Below are 27,704 nucleotides of genomic sequence, written 5' to 3' on the forward strand. Positions count from 1 at the left end.
AAAATAGTTTAAAAAGTTGATTGAATTTTTCATGACCCATTGTTATATTTAGGTTCTCCTTCCTCCACTTGCATAACCCCTTAAGATCCAAGATGCAACTTCCACTAGCAATACCACCATTTCAAAGGTTTTCTAACTGAAAGTCATTCTGATTTAGGTTCTCGTGTGTGTCCAAATCACCAATAGAAATGGAATATAGGTTCTTCTGACCCTTAAGGCCTCTTAAAGCAGTACAAGGATATATTTATAAGTGTTTTGGGGTTTTTTCCTACAAAATTTTTTAAGTGCCTCTCTCTCTCGTGGTTGCAATCTAATTGGCTTGTAGTGGAGCTACCGATATAGGCCTAGTTATTCATGTCCGCAGTATTTCTACTCCTTTCTAATTTACTTCTAGTGCAGTACTTTTCATTAATTCCTTTATGGTCAAATTAAGACGCACACTTTACCTGTTCTGTTATCAACCTGCTTGCTGCTGCAAACAGCCTCAAATGTCAAAAGTCACTGCCAGTTTAAAAATAAATTCATGAGCATGACAGATGTGCTAAACATTCATTTGTGCTTATAGCTCCCCGTAAGCTTATCACAGTAGCTGGCAGATGCATCTAAGACAAATGTAATATAGTCTGTTTTGGTGAATTAATTGATCTATGCTCTGGAATGTATCTGGAAGCAATTCAGTATGTCAAACTATTTTACCAGACATCTTTTAAAAATGGGTACCTAAAGTTAAGCAGCTAGGTCCATACTTGCGCATCTTTTGTTTGGTTTTTTTTTATCTATATTAACAAATCCTTTAGTCCCATAAAGTTTATCACACTAAGTGTTTTTAAAAATAGTCATCTTATTTTTGTTTCTAAAGAGTATCTTCTAGAGATGCAGCATATGTGTGATGTACCTTCCTAAAAGGAAGAAAAAAACCCCTACAACTTTGATCAAATTTTTTTTCATTATGTGACAAATACAGAATGGTAGGCAGATCCAGTTTCCCCAGTCTCTCATTCAGTAATCTGGTTTTGAAACTATCTTGGGGGAAGTGATGGATGGTAAATAGCTTTGTGGGGAGGGAAGGGAGAGGGGGACCAACATCTAAACAATTAAGTGAAGTGTGGACACTATGCCCAAACTCGTACACTCATCACACGTGATGGTGGTATCTATATTATATTACACTTATTATGAGTCTTTATTTCACTTGCATGCTTTACTAATCTGTATGTCCTGGGATTACTTCTACTTCTGGGCAGCTTCAAATAGCAGTTGCATTTGGAGGGGGGGAAAAAAGGAAACCTTTCAGCTATAGAACTTTTTTTTTTTTTTTTTTTTTTTTTCTTCTGGGAATGCCCACTCCCCCTGACCATCACATTGGACTAATGACCGGGATGAGATGTATGTAGCTCAGCACCAAAGATGGGTGTCCTAACATGCTGACCTAGAAATGATTTATTTTATACAAATGGAAAACAGAAATTCCTAGATTACTGTTGGGATTGGAGGGATAACTAATTTCTAGCTCTGGAGTACCCTGACATCACAATTTATTAAAATAGTAACTTTATGTAAAGAGGGTTATTTTTTGGTAGCTTTTAGCAATAGAAGGATGATCAGAATTGCTCCACTAAAGACTAACAATCTTTGTACCTGAATCATAGAAAACTTAGGGTTGGAAGGGACCACAGGAAGTAATTTAGTCGAACCCCCTGCTCAAAGCAGGATCATCTTCAACTAAGTCATACCAGCCAAAGCTTTGTCTAGCCAGATCTTAAAAACCTCCAAGAGTGGAGCTTTTACAACCTTACCCTCCCTCCTGGTGAGAATAAATGTGGCAGACTTGGAATGTGGGGTGGGGCATAAAATCTTGGGACTTTGTTTGGCGTCACCAGCAAAATCTTTTCTTGGCTTTACCACTTGAAGCATGCATATATTCCAAATGTACAACAATGAATAATACCAAACCTCTATACTTATGCCTTTGTACTTCCTCTAGAATTGTAGACTGCAAAAATTATTCTAGTCCAAGACACAAGTTACAAAACTGAGAACCTTTATTACTACTCTTTTAAAGGATAATATAACTTAAATAACGCATTTAACAAGGCACAATCTACACAGTCAAATGTTCGCAACCTCACAGAGTTTCTTCATTTTGTTAGCCTCTTCTCCTTTTCCTTCACTTTCTCTATCTTCTTTTCTTGACTTCTGATCATTGAAGACATTGCTGAAAATGGCATTGACAAGAAGTGCTTGAATGCTATGTACAGTCAGGTCATCCTAGCCAGAAAACAACTGACATTTCAGGTTTTGACACCTGCAGTTTTATAGTTTGCCAGCACATTATATTAGAAATCAAGCATAGAGCATTGCTTCTTAAGAAAACAAATCTGCTGTGCACTTCAACTAGATAATAGTTTTACTTTACTAGTCAAAATAGGCCTAATCATAACCAAATACAATCTGAATTCTGCTGTACAGAATTTGTTTGGGACCAAAGGGCCAAATTTACCGCTGGAATAAGTGGGTTAAGTTTACTGATTTCAGGTGACTTTGATTTAATGGTTGTACAATGGAATTTGATGCATAGATTATTTTAATTCTGTATTTTACACACAACTAGAATGCACTACTGAAGGGATGCTGATTCGGAACACATGCCTCTCCCTGAAGTGAAAATTAACTGATGGCAGATTACAAAGAACCACTGACACTGATTTAAAACTATGCCTTTTACAGCATGTATTGTAGCAGCTGGCCTATCTTTTTTCCCCTCCTCCTCCCCCTTCTTCTTCTTCTTCTTATTATTATTTTTTTTATATATAAATAATTTCATTAAGATCCTTTTTTTTTTTTTTTTTTTTTTTTTTTTTCCCCCCCCCCTGCATTTTCTACATGGAATGCATGATGTGGATTATTGGTCACTTTTAAGTCCATAATTATAGAAGCAGAGGGGAAAAGAAAAACCATCAAAATGCACAGTAAGAAAGAAAATGCTGACAAAAGGGATTCTAGCATTTGGCATTCTGCAGTCAATGAATCTGAGTGTTTTATCAGTGGGTTCAAAGGTAGAAAGATCAGGGCCTAAAAGATAACTAGTGCTGTGGTCAAGGTTAAGACTATAGCATCTGTCAGCTCTTAGAACAAGGAGTAGCTGTAGGGGAGCATGTCTACAAAAGATGCTAAAAGCACAGTAGACTAATTCTACTGTGCATTAGCACATGAGCACAAAAGCTGTGCTAATGCACAGTAGAACTAGTTTACTGCACATTAGTGTCACCTAAAAGATGTGTGCCAGCACTACTGTGCAGTAGTGCCAATAACAGTGCATTAAGTTAGTGCCTGTTATTACAGGTACTAAACCTAACACACCATAATTACGGTACCTTAATGCATGTATAGATATGCCTGGCGATGGGCTACTCTTGAGTGGTTTCAGCGGGTAAACCATGACCTATTTTAAAATAAAGACTACTGGAAGCATAGTATATCTCTCATTTCCATGAGAAGTCCACAGCTTGTTACAGATTTACTAGATCACAGCAGCACATATGGGAGTATGGCATTAGTCAGTCTCTAAGACGCCTTCTGCCTGAATAATATGGGTAACTTCCTCTCTCTGCACATGGCATGCTGCCATGTTTGAAAGATTTAGGATCTTGGAGCTCATTAACGTTAAAGGATTGATTAATAGTATAGTTTGGAGCTGATCTATTTATTCTCTTAGGACTGGATAATGGAAATAAATCAGATGCATCTAAACTGACAGAAATGGGAAAACACAGCTAGGGCTGTGGCTTGCATTGCAAACAGGCTGAGATTCACCACATTTTAAAAGCAGGAGAATGAATTACTGTACCTTGGTTTTTCAGCTGTAAAGTTTCAACCAGATTTTGCAGGCTTTCCATCTTGTTCTGTAGCTTTCTGCAGGTACGCCCACTGGCTTCCACAGGCTGAGAAGCTATTGAGAGAGTAATTGGCCACTATACCACAGTACTGATATGAAACACTTTTATAAAAGCAATCATTATTTTATATAAGAATCTTCAAACTACTACCTTAAAATTAGATCTAAAAAAGAGAGATCTTCCAAACACAATGCTCTGAACAACACAGAAAGTAAATGAAGTGACCAGCTGGTTAACTTTTTTTGTTGTTGTTGTTGTTGTTGTTGTTGTTGTAATTCTGTGTATTTCTACTTCAGGCAAACATGCATTAACATTTTTAAAATGCCATAGGGGTGTCTAGAATGGGAAGGAGGAAGAAGTACACTGTTAAATGTACCCAGATGTACAGTGCTCTTCATCAGTAAATCTCACAGGGCTGTAAAAGGTCAGTATCATTATCTCCATCTTGCAGATGGAGAAACTGAGGCACAAAGTGACTTGGTCAAGGTAAGTTAACAGAGCCAAGAATAAAACCTAGATCTTCTGCGTCCCCGACCAGTGCTCTGTTCTCTACACTCACTAGCTGGTTGATTGTTTGAACACTGATTAAATGAAATCTCAGTCTGCAATGGTAATAAACACGTTTGCTAGCTGTCTGACAGAATTCAGTCTGACCAGAAGATGAGCTGTTGACTAGCTCACTTGAACAGGAGTTCTGACGTATCGAGGCAGTGCTGTGCTCAAGCAGCTCTACAATTGCACTATCAGCATCAGTAGGTGTGTCTACACACCTACTTTAATGTGCAGTAGCCTATTTTATTGTATGTTAAAGTGGGCATACAAATTGTGCTAATACACTAATGTGCAGTAGATTAGGCTACTTTGCATTAAGCATCACCTAAAAAGTATGCACTTGCATTACCTCACATTAGCATAGCATAATGTGCATTTATTTAGTATCTCATATCAGAGATACTAAATGTAATGCACAGTAGGAGAAGTGCATTAATGCATGTGTAGATACGCCCAGTTTCAGTCTGCAGCTGGCAGAGCCCTTTTAATCGGGAGCTCTTGATATCTGGTGCACTTGGTTGATTCTACAATAAAGAAGAGGAGACTGCTAAATGTGAAGTAAACATGCAGGGATACAGCTAAACAGAACAGAAAACAAGGGATGTATGTGGAACTTTTCATTTCTAGTTTTCAAGTGAGTCCTGCCTGATACTAACTGAAAGAGTTCACACAGACACTGAACAACCAGATGGTAGTGAAGAAAGTCAGCCAGAACACTTGGAGCTAAAGAAGTGTTCTTGGGTATGAACCTACCATTGCATTTGTCATAAATTACTCACTTAGCTAAGAGCCATTCAGGTTTAAGACACACTGGGCACATCTACATGTGCATTAATGTGTTGTGGTTACAGTGCGTTAAGTTTAGTACCTGTAATAAGTAGGGGTGCACCGGTAGACATTTTGGGGGTTGATACTGATAGCTGATTTTTAAGGAAGCATATCAACCAATACTGATCCAATTTCCAGTACAGCTGAATCCAGCTGGTAAATCTGTTGTGGTGAAAGAGGAGGGGGGAAACAAATCAATGCCCCTTGCAGTGTGGGAATAGGGCTGGGGTAAGTGCTGCCCAGCTGGGGTAGGGTAGGCACAGGACAGAGCTGCAGCTCGTCCAGGGAGTGTGGGGAGGGGAGGGCAGGGCAGCTCCCACTGCTGTGCACCACTTGTCTGGCAGCTCCTGCTGCTTGTGGGAGGGGGCATGTGCCCCAGATCTGTGCTGGGTGGGCTGCAGCTGTGGGTTGGGGGCCATGCTGAGCCGTGTTAGGGTGGGCAGCAGTGGAACCCGGAGGGGGTTACGAGGAGACTATGGCAAAATTTGGGGTGGCCGCAGCCCCCTCCCCCGTAATCCCCCTCCCATGGCCGCCACTGCCTGCGTGGAACACGGTGCCCCCCCGCACCGATCCAGGGGTACATGCCCCGCCTTCCCCTGTGGCCCTCCCAGATGAGTGGTGGGACTGTAGCATGAACTGAACTAATGTAGCTAAAGTTAACATAGAGTGTAATAATAGTAAAATATAACCATGTTAGTCTTGTCCTGTAAGCAACTTGAAAACTCCATTTTGTATCCTTCTGCTTGACATAAAGGCTATGCAGAGTTCATTCACTTATGTATGACTGTGTGTAAAACAGTGAATGGTGAGAGAATGGCATAGAAAAGGAAGAAGAGTCAACTGTTTATGTAAGCAACAAGGTGCCAAATGTAAGTTACCAACCACTAACTAATTAACAAATGGCTGAAGAATCCCTTTGAAGCTTGAAGGCACTAAGGAGATAACGGAAGAAAAAATTCTGCCAGACAGGCAACAAAAACACTCCAAGGCTAAGATAAGCTGAAAACAAAATGAGAACAACCACAAAAACAAGCTGGGTATGGAAAAACCCCAAAGCACTGAAACAAAGAATGCCAGTCCCTATAAGAACACTTTGAAAATGCCAAGTTGGGTGAGTCTCTTTCTCTACTGTTGTTTCACTGGAGCACAGATGCATCTGTTTCCCACCGGGGTTACCCTGCTCCAGCTGTTATTCAAATCTGCTATCTTCAAATCATTATCATCTATTCAATAAGCCTGGGTTGGCCACCCTGGGCTGATTATTGAGCAACTATTGCTGGTAACTAGATCTGGTGTATGTGTGGATGAAATGGTTGTTTTGTGTATGTGTATGCCTGTGTGTAATGATGTGTATGATGATTTGTGTGTGTTTGTATGAATGGTGTGCCTGAACCTCTATGTCTAACTCATGTAATCAATAAACGCAGCACCTTGCCGTATCCCCCTTTTATAAAGTCTCGCTCGTAATTTGAGCAATTGGCAATTTGTGTAACGGGACCAGCAGCAGGAGTTGCCAGATGAGCAGTGAGCAGCAGCGGGAGTTGTCTCCCCTCTCTCTGCTCCCTGGATGAGCCACGGCTCTGTCCCACGCCTGCCCTGTCCCGGCTGGGCAGCACCATCCCAGCCCCAACCCCACTCCTTCCCTCACTGTGGGGGCCACTGATTGGCCCCTCCCACACCTCTTCCCTCCCCTCTCCCCTTCCACCACGCTTTTCAGTATGCCTACTCTACACTGCAGTCTGCAATGCAGATGTGCCCTAAAAAGAAATAGTATTGTTGGGCTCCTAGAAGGAATTAAACGGAATAAAAGGAGATATAATATTATAAGGTGGTAAATGTTATTTGAAAGGGTAGTCTCTCTATTTTTCTTTAATGGCTCTGTTTATTTTAGGATCTTTTTTGCTAGATTAATAAAGCAGTACAGACCGTCTAACTCACTGGTAGGAGGCTGGTATGTTTGTGTTTGAAAACAGTAAACTTTTTTTTTTTTAATATGTGGTGGTAGCATGGAAAAAGCAACTGACCAGGCTTTAAATACAAGTGCTAAAACTAGGGCTCCATGTTTGAGCTTCCTGTTTTCTTCAAACTGGTTTAGTACATGCTAGGCAGCAGGAGACCCATCTCTTGTATGGCCTTATAAAGGCCATTCTTTGGACTGAATCTTGATATCTTTTTGCTCAGTCCTTAGTTTGGCAAAATTCTTATTGCCATCAATGGGACTTTAAAGGAATGTATGTATCCTGATCGTTGGATCTCCTTTAAAGAGGTACATGAAAAGGCCTTCTTTGTCCCAAAGTTTCCAGGCCTGGATGAAAGGTTTTTTTCTGATTCTAGCTTATTGTGAGTACTCCCTCTTTTCAAAAGGCGAAATCAAAAGTGCTTAATTTTTAATGTACCAAATGGAGCCCCTCTGAGTTTCTCCTTTCCAGACTGAACTGTCTGCATTGCCCCAGTTGAGGAAGGAAGGGAACTGTTTGGCTCTCATGAAAGAACTCTGCAAAAACTGTTCTGTGCCTCATGGGAAGAGAAACTTTTCATGGAACTAGACCTTTTGAGTGACTCCCCCGCCCCTTTGGGCCCTCCACTCTTCCCTGGAATATGACGGCCTATTTTTATGTGTGTTTTGCTTGGGTGAGGACTGTAGCATCCAGGTTGTGGAAAATTGTGCTCTGGTTTAATAATGGTGGGTCTAGTCTTCAGAATTCTTATACTAATAACAACTTCAAATTAACCCTGTCTCCCTTTCCCCTGGCCCCTGTTGGATATTCTCTCTTGCCACCTACTAATTTTAGTTTAAAATCACTTTAACATGTCCTTTATTTACTCAAATCCAAGGTGAGGGTTTTTTCCCCTCACTTAACATCAAGGGGACAGCCCCTGGTCTTGGATTCGAGTACAAGTGGGGAAGGAGGTAGCTGCTGTGACTGACTCTGGCCCTGACCCAGAGTCAGAGCTTCAGCCACTTCTTGCTCCCCACTGCCTCACCCACCCCCTTCCAGTCTCTGCCTCCCTACCAACCCCTTCTACCACCACCTTTGCCCCTCTGCCTGTCCTGCCCCACCCTGCCACCACTTACTGTCTGGCTACAGCTCTACCTCCTGGTCTGGCTCTGGCCTAGGGCACAGCATATGGCTGCTGTGGCCCAAAATCAGCCATGCAGCAACCAGCTGAGGCTGGGACTGGAGCTGCCACTGCTACATGGCTGGACTGGAGTACGGCCAGAGTCAGGTCAAAGCTGGAAGAGAGATGGCGATGGAAAGTGAGGGGGCAGAGACAGTTATGGGGACAGGTTAGAGGAGAGCAGGGAAGAGGCAGGTGCCAGGGGATGAAGGCACTACAGAGGGAAACAGGCACCACAGGCATGGGGAAGTAGGTGCTGGGGGTCAGGTTCCATTGGATAAGCATGCCCCAGGGTGTGCAAGCACTAGGGGAGGGAAAACGAGGTGGGGCAGGTAGCAGGGGGCAAGGTATGGGGGACAAGAGTCAAGAGTCTGTCTGCCCCCTGCCACTGCTTGTCCTGCTGCAGCGGGGTAGCGGTTAAGATGATCTGTCAGTAATGAGATTCTATATATGGCTAACTGTAACAAATGTATACATTTTTTCTTTTCATGTGTAGAATCTCATTATTGGGGGGGGTCACTTTAAATTCAGTCTTCTTGGATTCAGGTAAATAAGGTTTCAGAACTCATTTTCAGAACTTAGCTTTGGCCTAACCCTGCTCCCTGTTGGCAAAGCCCTTGCACAATCATCACAAGTCTGGGCTGGAGACAGACCTAAGATAGCAGGGAAGGGTTCCAGACTGCTTGGGCTGGTGTGACCAAAGAAAGCAGGGAATTACATTTTATATTTCAAAGTAGAACTTGCACGCAGTGAAAGACTGGAATACCTGAAGAGAGGCAGAAACACTGAATGCATGCAAGTCGTGGGGGGTACATAATATGTAAGGGATGTAAAAAGTATACTATATATACTCCAGGCACAAAAGGAGAAGGTGCAGATTCACCTATAAAAACCCAGGCAGAGATGAAGCCTGTGGGATCTCCTCATCACCTAAGACCTTCAGATTCTCCAGAAGGATTTTCTGAATACTTGGCAGCAAGGAGACACTCTGCCCTGGAGTTCATTAATGTGGGTGTAATTACAGTGCGTTTAAATGAATGTGTAGACATGCCCAGTGTTTAATTTCAATATTAAAGCCCTTGTAACAGTTTCTCTGCAGTTTCAGTGGGACATGGTATTTGCCTTCACTGTCAATCCTGAATTGTTTCATAGTTTCTAGGGTTGGAAGGGACCTGAGTAGATCATCTAGTTCGACCCCCTGCCATGGCAGGAAATAATACTGGGGTCAAACAACCCCAGCAAGATGTTCATCCAGCCTCCTCTTAAAAACCTCCAGGGTAGGAGCCTGCTCCACTTCTCTTGGAAGTTGGTTCCAGACCCTAGTCGCCCTGACCATGAAGTAGCGCTTCCTGATATCTAGCCTAAACCTGCCCTCTGCCAGCTTGTGACCGTTATTCCTGGTCACTCCTGGCAGTGCACGGGGGAACAATGATTCCCCCAATGCCTGCTGATCCTTCCCTGACTAGTTTATAACAGGCCACTAGATCCCCCCTCAGCCTTCTCTTTTGGAGGCTAAACAGGTTCAGGTCCCTCAGCCTTTCCTCATAGGGCCTGCCCTGCTGTCCCCTGATCATGCAAGTGGCCTCCTCTGGACCCTCTCCATGCTGTCGACATCCCTCTTGAAGCGCAGCACCCAGAACTGGACGCAGTACTCCAGCTGTGGCCTGACCAGTGCCGCATAGAGGGGGAGGATCACCTCTTTTGACCTGCTCGAGATGTATCTGTGGATGCGTGACAAGGTACGGTTGGCCTTCCTGACTGCCTCCCCACACTGCCGGCCCATATTCATCTTGGAGTCAATGATGACTCCAAGATCCTTTTCCGTCTCTGTACTGACAAGAGGGGAGTTCTGCAACCAGTAGGTATGGTGCCGGTTGTTCTTCCCCAGGTGCATCACCTTGCACTTGTCTGTGTTGAATCCCATCCTATTCACATCCGCCCCCCCTTGTAGCCTGTCTAGGTCTGATTGAAGCCTGATGCTTCCTTCTAGTGTGCCAACATCCCCCCACATCTTAGTGTCATCAGCAAATTTGAACAGGGTGCTTTTTACCCCCTCATCCAAATCACTGATGAAGATGTTGAACAGTGTGGGCCTGAGGACCGAGCCCTGTGGAACCCCACTGCCCACATCCTTCCAGGTTGAGAAGGACCCATCCACTTCCACCCTCTGGGTGCGGCCCACCAGCCAGTTGCTGACCCAATTGACTGTGTGGGCGTCGACACCACAGTCCCCCAGTTTCTTAATGAGAGCGGGGTGAGAGACGATGTCGAAGGCCTTCAGGAAGTCCAGGAAGACAATGTCCACTGCTACCCCTGCATCTAATGATCTGGTAATCTGATCATAGAATGCCACCAGGTTGGTCTGATAGGACCTGCCACTGATGAACCCATGTTGGTTGCCTCTAAGCATGCAGTCCCCTGCTGGCCCCTCATGGATGTGTGCCAGCATAATTTTCTCAAACAGCTTGCCTAGGATCGAGGTAAGACTAACTGGCCTATAGTTTCCTGGGTCCTCCTTCCTCCCCTTTTTGAAGCTGGGAACCATGTTGGCCCTCTTCCAGTCCTCCGGCACCACACCAGAGCACCGCGAGTGCTCGTAAAGCTGTGCCGGGGTCCTGCAGTGACCTCGGCCAATTCCTTTAGGTCCCTAGGGTGGAGATCGTCTGGGCCAGCTGACTTGAACACATCCAGCCCCTCCAGAAGCCCCCTAACCAGTTCCACGCTAACCTTTGGCCCAGGTGTGCCTCCCCTGGGGCCCGAGGGGGGCCCAGCAGGGAGGTGGCTGTTCTGGTCCCTACTTAGGAAGACAGAGGCAAAGATCTCGTTAAACATGTTAGCTCTGTCATCTGGTATGACAAACAAATTTCCCAACACACGTCCTGCAAGGGCCCCACGTTACCCAGGACCTTCTTTTTACCCCCTACATATTTAAAAAAAGACTTCTTATTGTTCTTAATCTGGGAAGCTAGTCCCAGTTCCATCTCTGCCTTGGCGTTCCTAACTCCCCCCTACATCCCCGAGCGACTGCAGAATAGTCCTCCCTAGTGATGACCCCTTCTTTCCATTGGGTATATGCCTCCTTTTTAGCAAGAAGACATTCCCGAATGCTTTTGGTGAGCCATGGAGGCTTGTGTGCTCTCCTGCTCCCTTTGATCCTCGTTGGGATTACCTTCCTTTGGGCTTGGAGGATCTCCTCCTTAAGGAACAACCATTCTCCTTGGACATCTGGCTCCCCTCCCCTCTGGGACCTCAGCGCATCCCCCAACTATCCTCCTTAGCTCGTTGAAGTTTGCCCTCCTGAAGTCTAGGGCTGCTGCCTTACTGCATGCCTTTGCCACCTTGTGCTGGATGGTAAATTCCAGCAGGTGATGATCGCTGTTGCCCAGGTGGTCGAGCACCCGCAGCCCCCTCACCAGGTCATCACCTGTGGCCAGCACTAGGTCCAACAAGGCGTCCTCCCTGGTGGGGCTGTGCAGCTTCTGGGCTAGATGGAGATCCTGCACTCTAAGAACCAACTTGAGCGGTCAGACCTGGCTGACTGCTCCTCCCAGCAGATATCCGGGAAGTTCAGGTCCCCCAGGACTACCACATCTTTAGCCTTCACTACCTCTGTGAGCTGACCTAAGAATTCCTGGTCAAGCTCTTCTCCCTGGTTGGGAGGTCTGTAGTAGACCCCCACCGTTAAGTCTCTTTCCCCTTGTACGCTAACCCAAAGCACTTCAGAGTGCCCTTCCTGTGACTCCTTGCTAATTGACAAGGATGTGTATTCCTTCTTGATATAGACCGCCACGCCCCCACCTCTCCTTCCTATCCTGTCCCTCCTGTACAGCCTATAGCCCTTGACATTCACCACCCAGTCATGCGTAGAGACCCACCACATTTCCGTGATCCCCAATATGTCCCGGCTGGTGTCAGCCATCAGGAGGGTGAGTTCCTCCTGCTTGTTTCCCATGCTACGAGCATTTGTGTAGAGGCATTTGGGGCCTCCTGTGGATGTGTATACTGCCCCCCTAGTCCCAGCAATGCCCTGGCCCCCATTGCTTACCTGTTCGCTCGTTGGGCTGGGCTGAGCTGTAGTTGTGGGTGTTGTTTGGTCTGGCAGTCTGATGTTTCCTCCACCCTCATCTTCCCCTTTCCCTTTACTTGTATTACAGTGCTAATTGTATTAATTGCTGCACACTATGCTTCACTTCAGAATATGTACAATATTGCTTGCTTGTCTAAAGCCCTTCATGTTGTATGGCATAAGGAGACTACAAGGAAGTGTTTCTACTCCACTCTGTCAGAAGGAGAAATTTTTCTTTTTAATAGGAATGGTTATAATACTGCCCTTCCTAAAGGTGGAAATGCTTGTCTTCTGAGAAAATCAGGAAAAAGGGAGGAATTTCAGTAGAGTGGGTAAGTTTGAAACCCCAGAACAGAACTTTGAAATTCATCACAAATACTTCTGAATAAATTTGCATTGTAAAATAGTACTTACAAGAACTGGGACTGAAGGATACACCTGTTAAAAGAAAAGTTTCGTTTTAGCAAAAGGAAAGGATTAAAGTAGTTAACTATTTTTTTACACATGAAAATAAAGTTACTACTGAATAAAAATGCCATCCTCATAAGCTACATTCACATTAGTGAATTTTGATACAACTCCAGTGTTTTCTACAGTTACAGCTAGGATAAATTCAGCCTACTGTTTGCAATTTGCCACTGTAATGATGAGGGGAAGAAATATCTTTCACCTTGACTGGAAACGGGGCCATACTTACTTTTCTGGGTGACTATGGCAGCACCAGCAGATTCTAGTGAGCTAGCCCCCCTCACAGATGGTTTGTGGTCTGTGGCGGTACCAGGAACAGCCTTCAGATCATCTAGCGGAGCAACTAACAGCGAATGCACTGGAGACCTGTCTTTGTAATTCTCCTCCTGGGATAACTTCTTTGGGGAAGATGTATAGTGACGAGTAACTGCAAGGATGGATGGACTCGATGAGAAATTGTCAAAAACAGCACAATAAGTAGATGGATGGAAGCTGTCCTCCCACCCAAACCTTTAATGTTTGTTTTGTTATGTAATAATTTCTCTTCTCAGCCCTGTTCTCTTCCTAGATCCCTCTCAATTCCATTTAGTAGCCAATTCTGCAGCACCCCCTCCCTGTCCAAAAGAATGACCTGGCAAGTCTTTGTAAGTCAAACTAAATACCACTACATGGATTATTATGTAGCAATGGCAATGACTTGGATCTTTTCCCTACAGGCGTAAGAAAAAACGTTCTTCTGCTGTCTACTCACTTCTTTTACCTGCAGAGCAAATGCCTGTTTCTAAGCAATTACCAGATCCATGGTTGTTAGCAGCCCAGTTCTCCCTTTACCTTACCTGCCAGCTACTTGTATACATTAATGTTTGCATCTGCACAAGTACCACCTAAATTTCATAGATTTCATAGACATCAGGGCTGGAAGGGACCTCGGGAGATCATCGAGTCCAGCCCCCTGCCCAAAGGGCAGGAAGTCAGCTGGGGTCATAGGATCCCAGCAAGATAAGCATCCAATTTACTCTTGAAGGTGTTCAATGTAGGTGCTTGAACCACCTCCGCTGGCAGATTGTTCCAGACCTTGGGGGCTCAGACAGTAAAGAAATTCTTCCTTATGTCCAGCCTGAAACGGTCTTGCAGGAGTTTGTGACTGTTTGACCTTGTCATCCCTTGGGGCGCTCTGGTGGACAAACGTTCCCCCAGATCCTGGTGGTCACCCCTGATAAACTGATAGGTGGCCATCAGATCACCCCGAGCCTATGCTTTTCCAGGCTAAAGAGTCCCATGGCTCTCAGCCTGTCATCGTAAGATCTGTTTTCCTGACCTCTGATCATGCGCGTGGCTCTCCTCTGGACTCTCTCAAGCTTCTCCACATCCTTTTTGAATTGTGGAGCCCAAAACTGGACGCAGTACTCCAGCTGCGGCCTCACCAAGGCCGAGTACAAGGGGAGAATGACGTCCCGGGATTTGCTCGAGAAGCATCTATGGATGCAAGCCAGCGTTTTGGTCACTTTACTAGCCGCAGCATCGTATTGCAGGCTCATGTTCATCTTGTGGTCAATGATGACCCCCAAATCTCTTTCTTCTGTAGTGCTATCCAACGTAGCACTGCCGAGCCTATAAGGAAGCTGCAGGTTTTTCCTCCCAAGGTGGAGAACCTTGCATTTTTCAGTGTTAAACACCATCAGGTTCTCATCTGCCCATTTGCTGAGCTTGTCCAGGTCAGCCTGGATCACCCGCCTATCTTCTGGCGTGGATGCTTTGCCCCAAAGTTCGGTGTCATCGGCAAACTTGGCCAGTCCACTCCTGACTCCAATGTCCACATCATTAATGAAGATGTTGAACAGTATGGGTCCCAGGACAGAGCCTTGAGGGACCCCACTGGTCACAGGGCACCACGATGAGTGACTGCTATCAATTACAACCCTCTGGGTCCGACCACGGAGCCAGTTTCCCAGCCAGCGGATCGTGGTGGAGCCAAGACCACAACTGGGCAGTTTGGCCAAGAGGTGATCATGGGATACCAGATAAAAAGCTTTTTTGAAGTCAAGATATATGACATCAATCTCTTCTCCCTCGTCCAGGTGATAGGTCACCTGGTCTTGGAAGGAAATGAGATTGGTCAAGCAAGACCTACCCGCAACAAACCCATGCTGGCTATCCCTTAGAATGTTAGCCTGGGCCAGTCCCTCAAGGATGGCCTCCTTAATAAACTTTTCTAAGATCTTCCCCAGGATAGAAGTCAGGCTAATGGGCCTGTAGTTAGCCGAATCCACTCTCCTCCCTTTCTTGAAGATCGGCACCACGTTGGCCTTCTTCCAGTCTTTGGGCACTACACCAGAGCGCCAGGAGTTTTCAAAGATCCGTGCCAGGGGCTGGGCTATGACGCTTTCCAGCTCCTTGAGTACCCTGGGGTGCAGATTGTCAGGGCCGGCTGACTTGAAGGTATCCAGCTTCTCAAGGTGTTCCTTCGTGAGGTCAGCATTGATGGAGGGTAGGGGATCCCCATCACCTGGATCTCCCTGTCCCATAGCAGGCATAGGCATCCCATGGGACTGATGAAAGACTGACACAAAGTACCTATTTAATAGGTTGGCTTTTTCCTGGGCGTCAGTTGTCAGTTGCCCCATCTGGTTTAGCAGGGGTCCAACGTTGCCCTTGCTTTTCCTCCGGCTCCCCACATATCTGAAAAAGGACTTTTTGTTGTCCTTGATGCTTGAAGCTAGTTGGAGTTCAGTTGCAGCCTTGGCTTTCCTGGTTTGCTCCCTGCAGGACTGGACCAGCGCAGAATAATCCTCCTTGGAGGTGAATCCCGTCCTCCATCCTTTGTAGGCTTCCTTTTTAGCCGCAGGAGGTCCGCTAGGTCCCTGGAGAGCCAGGAGGGCTGCTGTGCCTTCTTGCTGCCTTTCCTCTGTGTTGGAATAGATTTAGCTTGTGCATTGAGGATCGCTTCCTTGAGAAGCAACCACTCTTCTTGAACTCCCATCTCCCTGGGGTCATGGTCCCTGAGGGCCTGACCGACAAGCCTCTTGAGCTTGTCAAAGTCGGCTTTTCTGAAGTCAAGGACTTCTGTGTTGCTGACTGACTTGCCAGCTTTACGGCAGATGGTGAAGGTGATCAGCTCATGGTCGCTGTCCCCCAGCTTCCCATCGATCACTAGGTCGCCGATTAGGTCGTCCCCCGTAGCCAGTACCAGGTCGAGCAGCGCTTTGCCTCTCACTGGCCCATAGATTTCTTGAGTCAGGTAGAGGTCATCCACGCAAAGAAAGTTTTGCGACCGCTCGGATTTTGCTGAGTGATCTTCCCACGACATGTCCGGGTAATTGAAGTCACTCATGACAACCAAGGTCCTGAAGCAAGCAGCCTCAGTCAGTTCCCGGGCGAACTCCTGATCAAGCTCAGGACTTTGAGTGGGAGGTCTGTAGTAGACTCCCACTGTTGTGTCCCCTGTGCCGTATTCCCCACGAATTTTTACCTGGAGGGCCTCTGGCTGTCCATGCTGGTCGCCAACATCAGCTTGCAGGGACATGTAGCTTTCCTTCACATAGAGAGCTACACCCCCGCCCCTTTTGTCAACACGATCCCTCCTGTACAGGGTATAGCCCTCTATACCCGTGGTCCAGTCATGGGTGGAGTCCCACCAGGTCTCCGTTATCCCAATGACGTCATAATTCTTTGCGCTGAGCAGGAGGACGAGCTCGTCCTGCTTGTTGCCCAGGCTCCTGGCATTAGTGTACAGGCAGGCAAGTGTGCCCTTGGGGGCTCTTGCCTTGCCCACAGATTGTGCCAGGGCTGGGGCAGGGGTGGGCTCCCTTAAGTGCCTTGGTCTGCTGGCTTTGCAAGGGTCACTCAGCGGGCCAGCAGTGGCAGTAGTCTCCCCATCTCCCAGCAGGCTTAGTTTAAAGCCCAGTGGAGCAGATCAGCCAGCCTGGCTGAGAAGAGCCGCCTCCCCAGGGGAGAGAGGTGGAGGCCATCTCTTCCCAGCAGCTCACTGCCTCTCTTGCCAAAGAGCGGGCTGTGGTCATGGAAGCCAAAGCCTTCCTGATGACACCAGCTCCGCAGTCTTTGGTTCACTGCGTGGATCCTCCTCTTCCCTCCTCAGCCCATAGCCCGAGACTGGGAGGATCAACGAAAACACCACCTGAGCTCCCAGACCCCTAAGCCCCACTCCCAAATCCCTGTAGCGCCTCATGACCTGGCTGGGGGTGCTCCGAGCCGTGTCATTGGTGCCCACGTGAATAAGGAGCATGGGGTAGTGGTCTGTGGGCCGGAGGAGCTGTGGGATCCTCTCCGCAATGTCTCGGATGCGGGCCCCTGGGAAGCTGCAGGCTTCCCGGGCTAAGGGGTCGGGGCGGCAAATTAAAAGACAGGAATGAAAGTGTTTTGTCTGCTAGGGGTGTGCAAAATGGGCCCTATTCGATTCGCATTCGGCCCGAATCGGGGACAATGATTCAATTTGTTGATTTGGATCATTATCCCTGATTTGATTCAGCCAAATCCAAATCTGAAAATTCGATGCTGATTTCGAGAATCAGCAATTTGGCTATAGACACAGCTTTAAATGCTTTCTCTATATACCTCAAGGTACTGGCACAGCTTGTGAGCACTGTGACGCTGAGGCTCATGGAGCATCCCACAGGAGCGTGGGAGGGGGTCCCCCATGTGCTTGGCGGTGAACCCGGAAGTACTTCCAGTTCACTGTGCAGGGGCTGGCCATGGGGGTACCCTGGGTGCCCCCCAGCCCCAGGAAGCACCAGTTGCTGAGCCAGGGGCGTGCAGGGGCCCCCTTGCATGCTCTCTGGTGGACCCAGAAGTGAACTGGAAGTGCTTCTGGTCCACTTTCAGGTCTGCTGCTTTGTGTGCTGTGGAGCCTCCCGCGATCCTGCAGGACACCCCATGTGCCCCAGCATAGCAGCATTCACAAGCTGCCTGCTACACTGAAGTATGTAGAAAAAACATTTAAAGTTGTGTCTATGTCTGAATCACCAAATCTTTCTGAATTGATTCAGAGGGTTCTGATTAGATTCTGAGAGATTAAACGGTCCTCTGATTCAGTTCAGAGATTCAGTCACTGAATTGGGCTGAATCGAATCGGGGACCGAAGCTTCGCACAGCCCTAGTATCTGCCACCTGGCTGCCATCTCCCCCATTTTAATATGATAGATTTATATGTAAGGCACTGTTTACTGTATTTTTTTTTTAGCAGCAAGAGGATTGTAAGGAAGAGAGAGAACCATATTTGCATAGCAGCATGAAGTAAAGAGAATAAGTCAATGGGAATAAATACTAATAAGGTGTGTTTATTCTTAATGAATTTCAGTGATTATGCTGCAGAGGTATTGGCTGAATTGACTCAGTTGGCTCTGATCTAAAAGTATCTTCCCTAACACTGTTAGTGCTAAAGTACTGCAAATGTGACTTGTAACAATGTCGTGCTGTTGCTGGATTCTTAAGAAGTCCAGAATCTGTTCTATACCCATAGAATTTTCAAACCAGAAGAGATGCATTTTTTTTTGTTTTTGGTCCTGAACAATACATTTCCACCTAACTAAAAATTCAGTTTAGATTTGATGGTATTTAATAGATTTTGTAGGTATGGTCAGAGGTGGATCCAAGATTTCTGGAGGGATGTGGGAGCAGCAACCTGCACTGCATCCTCTGATTCCAGCCTATTCCAGCCCTACTACTGCAGGCCAACTTTAAGTCCCTAAAGCAGGTGAAAATCCCCCCGCCCTTCATCTTCCTGCTCAGAGGTAGAGCCTTCCCCTCCTTTTCCCCCCTCTCTTCCCTAACTACCTGTAGCTACTGCTTTTTCTACTGCTCAGAGCATGGAAGCTCCTGGGCTGAGATATGGCTGGGCTCAGCTAGCAAAGGGACAGCAGCAACAGCTTAGCAGAAGAGAAGTCCCCTCCCTACCACCCAACTCTTCCCAGTCATGGCACTGGGAGGAGGGAACCCCCATCCTTCCCTACTGCTGTCACTGTCCCCTGCTCAGAGCCAACCCCTGCACAGCAGGCAGAAATGGTTCTGATACTTCTTTGCCCCCAGAACAGCATGGAAAATCAGGCAAGGAAGCAGGGGAAGGGATGGAGAAGGGGCCTGCCTTTCAGCAGGAAGGGAGGATTTTTACAGGCTTTAGCGCAGGGGCAGGCAAAATACAGCCTGCAGGCTAGATCTGGCCCACCAGGTAATTTAATCTGGCCTGCAGTCAGGTGCCTATTAGTTCACTATATCCAGCTTGGCCCCAGGCTGCCCCTGCTGTGCTCCCATGGGGCCAAGCCCCACTCCCTCCTGCAGGGGCAGCACACACTGTGTTCCCACCCTTGCCCACAGGACGGCCCTGGCCTCAGGCCTACAGGCAGAAGCAGTGGCGGTGGTGGGCAGGGCAAGAGACATAGCAGCAGCAGGCAGGTAGGAAGCGGTGGTGGCTGGGGGCAAGGAGTGGCAACAGGCAGGAAGGTAGAGAAGCAGCAGGGGAAAGGCAGGGTGGGGGGGAAGTAGCAGCAGTGGTGGTGGGCAAGTGGGAGGAAAGTGGCAGTGGGCGGCAGCACAGGAGCAGCTGGGTGGATGTGCAGGGCCTATGCCGGTGCCCTGGGGCCAGCAGAGAACCAAGGCAGGGCAGCAGGAGTGCAGAGCCCAGACCAACAGGGGTGTGGGGTGTCCGCCTGCCTCCATTGTGCAAGGCTCACATGCAGTTCCTGGGTTTTCTGCCTGAGCCACACACCTGCCGGGGGAAAGGGAGGGAAGGGAGGAAACCCCATGCAGTAGAGCAGGTGGCTTATCCCCACTCACTGCCACAGGCAGATCATGGGGAACAGCGGGGAGCTCCATGCTATGGAATCAAGCTGGCTCCGCCCCTCTCCCTGATGCCCCAGTTGAGCCCCATGACCTGGACTGCTGGCTTCCACTTGTGAGACTTCCCCAGTAGCATACGGCTTGGGCATGCAAGCCCCATGTGATGGAGCCTTTGGCCCAGCCACTTGCAGTCCTGGGGCTCACTGGGGCCACGCACCACTGGGGGGGCTCTGCCTGCTGCAAGCTGTGAGCACCCTGAGGGCCTGCTGCTGCTGGCAGAGGCTGTCTGGAATCGGGGGAGGTGCATATGTGATGGGGGGGTGTTTGTGGGGGAAGGGTCCCACATGTACACCCTACCATACACAGACACCCACCCACACACACCCCATCCCACCATACATACACACGCACCCCCCCATGCTCTACCATACACATGCACCCATGCCCCCATGCACACCCCACAACCCCTGCCATACACCCACAGACCCCACAAACCACATATCCACCCATACCCACCCACACCCCCACAAACCCCACATACACATCCACACACATACCCATATCTTCCCACATGCACACACATTCACAGTCCCCACAAACTCTATACCCACCTACCTGTACCCCTCTATACTTGCCCCCCACAATATTCGAGAGTAAGACTGGTCCAGAGGACCTACAGTCCAGAGGACTGGAAAATGGCCAATGTGGCCTCAATTTTCAAAAAGGGGAGAAAGGAAGATGAGTTAGTCTCACTCTATTCTTGGGAAAACCTTTGAAAAAATTATTAAGGATCACATCTGTGGGAGTCCAGTAGGAAAAATAATGCTGAAGGGCAACCAGCATGGCTTCAGAGCAGGTAGATCCTGCCCAACTAACTTTATGAACAGGTCACAAAATGCTTAGATGCAGGAGTTGAGGTAGGTGTCATCTACTTGGATTTCTAAAAGGCCTTTGATACAGTGTCACAACCCATTCTTATAAATAAATTCAGCAGTTGTGACATAGATTACTACATGGTCAGGTGGGTGAAGAATTGGCTTATGGGGGACACACAGAGGGTGGTGGTAGATGGGTTGTTTTCGACCTGGAAAAATGTGGGCACTGGAGTTCCCCAGGGTTCGGTCCTTGGACCAGTGCTGTTCAATATCTTCATCAGTGACTTGGATGAGTGCATGAAAAGCACTCTGTCCAAATTTGCGGATGACACCAAATTATGGAGCAAAGTAAACACACTGGAGGGTAAGGCGTGGATTCAGGTGGATTTGGAAAATTTGGGAATGTGGGCAGAACAGAATAGAATACAGTTTAACAAGGATAAGTGCAACATACCTACAGTCTGGGCGTTGACTTTATAAGCAGCACAGCAGCAAAAAGGGATCTCTCAGTCATAGCTGACTCCAAAATGAACATAAGTGGTCAATGTGACGAAGTGATAAGTAAAACTAACCACACTTTTTCATGCATTGGAAGGTGCATCACGAGCAGGTCTAGGGAAGTGATACTTCCCCTTTATGCGGCATTGGTAAGACTGCAACTGGAGTACTGCATCCAGTTCTGGGCACCACACTTCAAGAAGGATATGGATAACCTTGAGAGGGTCCACAGTATGGCTACCCATATGCTTATGGGCCTACAGGTAAAATCCTATGAGAAGAGATTGAGGGATCTGAATCTTCTTAACCCCTGCAAAAGAAGGCTGAGTAGCCATCTACAAATTCATCAGTGGGGAGGAAGAGGGGGAAGGCAGCAAGGAATAGGGGACATGGTTTACCAGGGTGCCCTGTGAGTTACTAGGAACAATGGCCATAAACTGATGGAGAAAAGATTTAGATTAGATGTTAGGAAAAATTTATTTATTGTGAGGGCTGCCAAAATCTGGAATGGGCTTCCAAGGGAGGTGGTGTTCTCCCCTACATTGGAGGTCTTTAAGAGGAGACTAGACAAGCACCTAGCTGGGGTCGTCCTACCCTGGCACTCTTTCCTGTTCAGGGCAGGGTGTCGGAATCAATGATCTACTAAGGTCCCTTCCAACCCTAAAAATCTATGAAATCTAAGAATACTTCATTTTGAGGTATTATGCAATCACTTCTATGTACAGTATGCTAACACATACAAATCAGGACAAAAATATTAAAATATGTTATTGTGGATGCTTCATTTTTAATATATAATTTTTTTTTCTGGTTCCAAGATGGCAGACCCCCTTGCCAAAAAGAGTACTTCTGGAAGAAAGGGGAAGGACAAAGGTCAGGGGTTAGGAGGTGGAACTTCCAGTCCCAAGATGGCAACCACGGGGCAGGGTTACCCTTGCATCCCTGGACAGCTCACCAAAGCTCATTAAGCAGCCTTCCAGCTGAAATAATTGCCTACTTCTGCTTTAGAGACTTTAAAAAGTCTCCAGAGATTACTGTGGAGCAATGCAATAAAAAAATGGGGTGCAGCACACCATTGCAACCCCCCTCTGGATCTGTTCCTGGGTATAGCTAAAACCTTTTGAAGGCTTTAGAAGATCTCTAACAGCTTTCCCATTTCTGATATAACAACTTCTTGCAACTTTACTGTGGTTTAGGAATGTGCCAGGGTGCTGTAATGGACTTGGTAGAAATTCAAGCTGTTTATAGAAGACCAAGAGATTTCCTTCAGCATTCAAGAGCTGAAGAAACTGACAGACATAGTAAACTGCTTCCACAGTCCCTCACATAGAAGATGCAAACATGCAGTTGTGAGCACTTAGGGAAAATAAATATATCAGTGACTCCAGGCAATTATCATGGCAAAATCTGTTCAATAGAAAATGTGTGGGAAATCCAGTTAGGAGAAAGCTAAACTGCAACTTTCATTGCCCAAATTAGATCTCTACTTTTTTTTTATTTAGGTTTCTAAATATAAGTGACCCAACATTCAGAAGTTCTGAGTAATCAGTTTTCCAAAGGAAGGCAGCAGTGGTTGCAGTGAAAATTAGGTCACATATTTAGGTAACTGAATATGGAATTGGAAGTTTAACTTTAAGCAATCAAGTTTGAAAATGTTGGCCATGGTTAGTACATAAGACAACTGTCATAAATGAATAACAAAGGGAATTTATTTTACCAGATGGATGATCCTCACTGATAATAAAGAGCATTTCCTGAAGCACACATCTAGTAAGTACTCTAGAGGTTTAGTAAATAATTTTTGTTAGAGGACATCTGTAAAAGTGACCTACGAAAATATAATTCCTTCCTGTGTTGTGGCCTGAATTTTCTCTGTACAATTATGTAATGTATCAGTTCCATACCTACACAGAATATTCACTGTTTAGCACAGCCAAAGAAAACTCACCAGGGGGTACAAAAGACAGGGTAACATCTTGGTCCTCCAGATCTGCAGTATGTAAAGTTAAAGGATCCCTGCAAGCAAAATAATGGCAAGAATGTTGTGCAAGTGCCACACTGAGGTTTGGAAACAGCAGCTTGTCTACTCAATGAAAAAACACAGAGTTAGCATGCAGTCCAGAAAGTTCACATGCATGCTGAAGGAAAACAGTGTAGGTGAAATCCAAAAGTCCTTATTTGGAAGAATGAATGCACCATCCTAGCCTCGCTGTGCACATGCATTTAAGTCCCATGCAACTTTTGGTGTAATGTAAAAGCTAATGGCCTCGATTCCCTCCTGGGAGCAGGCCAGTCTCTGCAGGGGAATGTCTATTGAAAAGGGGTATTGTAGTGTGATCCATTGAGGCCATGCTCTCATTTCTATGAGAGCAATATAGAGGGCATGTGTGAGAAAGCGCTGCCTAATAGAGAAGGATGCTAGTTGGAAAGGAGGGAGGGGATGCTTTGATTGCTGGGAGATATGTTTTCATTCACGTCATTCAATGACCAGCTTGACTATAGGTCCTTACATACCTTCAATAAATCAGAATGCTTGAGTCTTTAGTGATAACTTGTACCTTACAGCTGAATGTATGCCATTACCTTTGTAGCACAGGTTTTTTTGTGAGGCCTGATTCAATGCCCAGTAAACTTAGTGTGAATTTCTGAACTGACTGGAAAGGGCCCTCACAGTCCACTATTTCAGTGGTCTCCAAAGTGGGGTGCGTGCACCCCAGGGGGTGCGCAAGACAATCCACTGGGGTGCAGGAAGAAAATATTAGAACTTCTATTTGTATTTATATTTATATAAATATACATGTATTGGGGGTGTGTGCTCAAAAATTTTTTACTGATAGGGTTGCACGAATATAAATATACATATATTGGGGGTGCATGCTCAAAAATTTTTTACTGATGGGGTACATGATCAAAAAAGTTTGGAGACCACTGCACTAGTCTACTAAGGGTGACTAATAATTTCTGCATAGGCCTTGTTATTTATTACTTGGGATGCTGCATTTATTACATTCTCAAAAGGAAGTAACAACATATATAATCACATTCATCCCATGCAACAGAAAGAAATTGAATGGAATAGTTAGAAATACACCCAGCAACCCCATGTGTAAGGGTTATCAATAAACCAAACTCCGATGTCCTCACTTTGGTTTTTATTCAGCCTTAATTCCCAGAGGGAGTTTTGTCTAAATAAAATGGAGTAAAAGCTAAGGTGCTGGTCTTGTAAGGTGTTTCAGGCAGACTGACCTTTGAATCCAGGAAGAATTCTGCCGAAGTCAATGAGGGTCCACAAAAAGGTACGCTTTGCAAATGGTATATGGAAATCACATACACACAAAAGCCTATACAAGTTTCTCCTGATTTATGCAGGTTTGATTTATGCAAATTCGCTCTTATGCGATGACCCTTTAATACCCGATATTCGTTATAAGCGAGGTACATATATACATATATGCAATCGACACAGGCCTGGAGAACGCCGCATAAATCGAATTCATATAAAGCGAATCTACTTTACACAGTAACATAAGAAACAGGGATAGGTTCCTCTGTCGGCTGCTCCTAGGGCCAGCTGGAGTGAATGTGGACAAGTGAAGCCCCCGGCAGTGCGGGGCACGGCACTCACCCCAGCCCCAGCTTCAGCAGCCCTGGGAGCTGCCAGTACCAGGTGCTGGCAGCCACTGGGCTGCACCGTGCCTTAAACCACCTGGGGCTCTGTCTATCCCCACTTACCCCAGCTCCCGCTGCAGCTGTTCCGGAAGTGGCTGATGCCAGCTCCCTATAGCCACTGGGCTGCACCATACCCTAGTGCAGGCAGCTGGTGCCAGCAGCTCCCAGGGCCGCTGCAGCCAGGGCTGGGGTGGAGACAGGCAGAGCACCAGAAAGAGCCTGGAGCCCCTGAACCTGCAGTGGCTGCCAGCCCCAGCTTGCTCTCGTCCAGCTGCAGGCAGCTGCCCATCCCTGCTGCAGACCTGGGAGCAGTGGACACAGCCTACTTGCAGCTGGTGGGCTCTTCTATGTGAGGGTGTTCAGGGCATGGTGCCCCAGGGGAAGCAGAGCCCTGGGGGTTTGGGGCACACATTTGCTTTAATGGACCTAACTCCATCCTGTTGTAAAACTACTGAATTTAATGGGGCCTGTGCAGGGTACACAACAGGAATAATTTGACCAATCAGATTTATAATGCTGTTCTTAAGACACATATTTTAAGTGTTTAGTGTATAATACAACATTAAGATCAGGAATCATATAAGATAAACAAATCTTTTAGGTTATACAAAGTGACTCTCAAAGAGATACGTGCAGAATTAAGAAATTTAGTCAGGTGAAACCACTTCTCACCGGTTGAAAGTATTCTGCTCCAGACTGTCTTCAGGGCCTGAATCTCGAACTGCAATCTCTCTGTATGGAAAGACATACCACAGGTAAACTCACACACAGAATTAGGACCTTTAGGACTGCTAGTTTTCACAGGATAATTAATTTGGTTTTTAAACGGAGTGGAAGGTCTGCAATAGCTTGTCACAGTACAGATCTTGCCAGAAAAGTGTTAAAATGTTATACAGATTCATCAGATGAAGTATATTGTAACTGTAGACAGGGTATCTTTAGCACTTCCTCCTTCCTCTTACAGTTAAATGGCAGGGATTTCTGTGTATGTGGTGCTAGAACGTGGGGCCCTTTGTTCTTCCGATCTTAGTAATTTCACCACATGGGAAGAGATGGCCTCCATCTCACTCCACTGGGGAAAAAGCTCTTCTCAGCCAGAATGGCTACCCTGCTCAACTGGGCTTTAAACTAAGCTCACCAGGGGATGGGTGGACAACTACCAGAGCGAGCTCAGCAAGCATCAACCACAAAATCAGCACATTAGGACGTTCAAGGGAACCCACTCCTACCCCAACCCAGGAACAGAACTTCTCCATGTGTTCAAGGAAGCCTAGAGCCTCCAGCAGCATACTTACTTGCCTGTATACCAATGCTAGGAGTTGGGAATAAACAGGAGGAACTGGTCCTTCTGCTAAACAAAAATGACTACGATCTCATAGGGATAACAGAGACCTAGCTGGACTCCTCTTATGACTGGACTACAGATATAAATTACTATACCCTGTAAAGGAGAGGGTATGCTGAAAAAAGGGGTAGGGATGTAGTTCTCTACATGAAGGAGAGCTACACATCCCTACAAACTGAGATTGACACCCAAGGAGGATGACTGGAGATGCTTTGGGTTAGAATATGAGGGAAACACAGTGAAGGGGATACAATGGTAGGAGTCTACTACAGACCTCCAAATCAGGAACAAGAGCTTGACCAAGAACTCACCAGGGAACTGGCTAAGGCTGCATGCTCTCAGTGCATGGTTGTCATGGGAAACTTCAACTACCCACACATCTCATGGGATGAGCACTCGGACAAATCCAATCGGTCTCAAAGCTTCCTTATATGCATGGATGAGCTCTACCTGTCCTAAGTTTATGGGCCAACAAGAGGTAAGGTGCTGCTGGACCTGGTACTGGCCAAAGGGGATGATTTAATCAGCAACCTAAGAACCAAAGGGAAGCTAGGTGACAGGAAAAAGCCAATCTGCTTAATGATTACTTTGCATCGGTTTTTCCACCAGCCCAAAGGGACCACCCTGTCAAACATGATGCGGAATAACAAGGGTGAAGGAGCATCTTGAGAGGCTGGACCCCCACAGATCAGCTGGTCTGGATAGATTGCACCCAAGAGTGCTAAAGGAACTGGCAGACATCATAGCACCGCCACTGGCAAGGATATTCGAGTACTCGTGGCACTCAGGCAAAGTAACCTGAATTGGAAGAGGGCCAATGTGTTGCCCATCTTCAAGAAAGGGAGGAAAGAAGACCTGGGAAACTACAGGCCAATCAGTTTAACCTCAACCCCTGGGAAGATTTTAGAAAAAAATGGTCAAAGAAACCATTCTTGACAGGCTAACAGAAGGCAACATTCTGAAGGATAGCCAGGATAGGTTTGTTGTGAGTAGGTCTTGCCTGACCAACCTCGTTTCTTTCTATGACCAGGGGACATCACCTGGACAAAAGGAAAGAGGTCGATATCAGCATATATTTGGACTTTTAAAAAGCCTTTGACCTGGTGTCCCATGATGTCCTCATGGAAAAATTGGGCAACTGCGGCCTCAACTACCCCACAGTCCAATGGCTGAAGAACTGGGTCCCAGGTTGGACCCAGAGAGTGGTGGTTGATGGAATTGAATCAGCATGGCACTCAGTGACTAGCGGTGCCCCCCAAGGCTCTGTTCTTGGACCTGTACTCTTTAATATCTTCATAAACAATCTGGACACTGGTGTCAGAAGTGGACTGGCTAAGTTCGCTGATGACACCAAACTTTAGGGAAGAGTCTCCACACTTAAGGATAGTCTGGTGATCCAGGCCGACCTTGATAGGCTTGCAAGGTGGGCAGATGAAAACCTGATGGCATTCAATATGGAGAAATGCAAGGTGTTCCATCTTGGGGAGAAAAAAACCTACATCATACTTACAAGTTTGGCAGTGCTACACTTGCTAGCATTATGACCAAAAGAGCCTGGGGGGTCATGATTGACCACAAGATGAACATGAGCCACCAAT

General features: G+C 46.5%; 1 protein-coding gene across 3 annotated transcripts in view; it reads right to left on the minus strand.

The window, feature by feature from the left end:
- Positions 1 to 1,076: 1,076 nt before the first annotated feature.
- Positions 1,077 to 27,704, minus strand: part of CCDC158 (coiled-coil domain containing 158) — a 112,608-nt gene continuing 85,980 nt past the window's right edge. Inside the window, exons 25-30 of one of the 3 annotated variants that reach the window (XM_090032039.1) lie at positions 25,434 to 25,493; positions 23,041 to 23,108; positions 13,160 to 13,357; positions 12,877 to 12,900; positions 3,848 to 3,949; positions 1,077 to 2,215 (exon numbers count right to left, since the gene is read on the minus strand). In XM_090032039.1, the coding sequence (XP_089888165.1) occupies positions 2,139 to 2,215; positions 3,848 to 3,949; positions 12,877 to 12,900; positions 13,160 to 13,357; positions 23,041 to 23,108; positions 25,434 to 25,493 (529 nt within the window). In that variant the 3' untranslated portion in view covers positions 1,077 to 2,138. The remainder of the gene's footprint in view (positions 2,216 to 3,847; positions 3,950 to 12,876; positions 12,901 to 13,159; positions 13,358 to 23,040; positions 23,109 to 25,433; positions 25,494 to 27,704) is intronic. The other 2 variants (XM_090032040.1, XM_090032042.1) reach the window with 2 other exon arrangements.

The sequence above is a fragment of the Crocodylus siamensis genome, chromosome 2 (assembly GCF_052110815.1).
Source record: "Crocodylus siamensis isolate JL-2025a chromosome 2, ASM5211081v1, whole genome shotgun sequence".
Classification (NCBI taxonomy): Eukaryota; Metazoa; Chordata; order Crocodylia; family Crocodylidae; genus Crocodylus; species Crocodylus siamensis.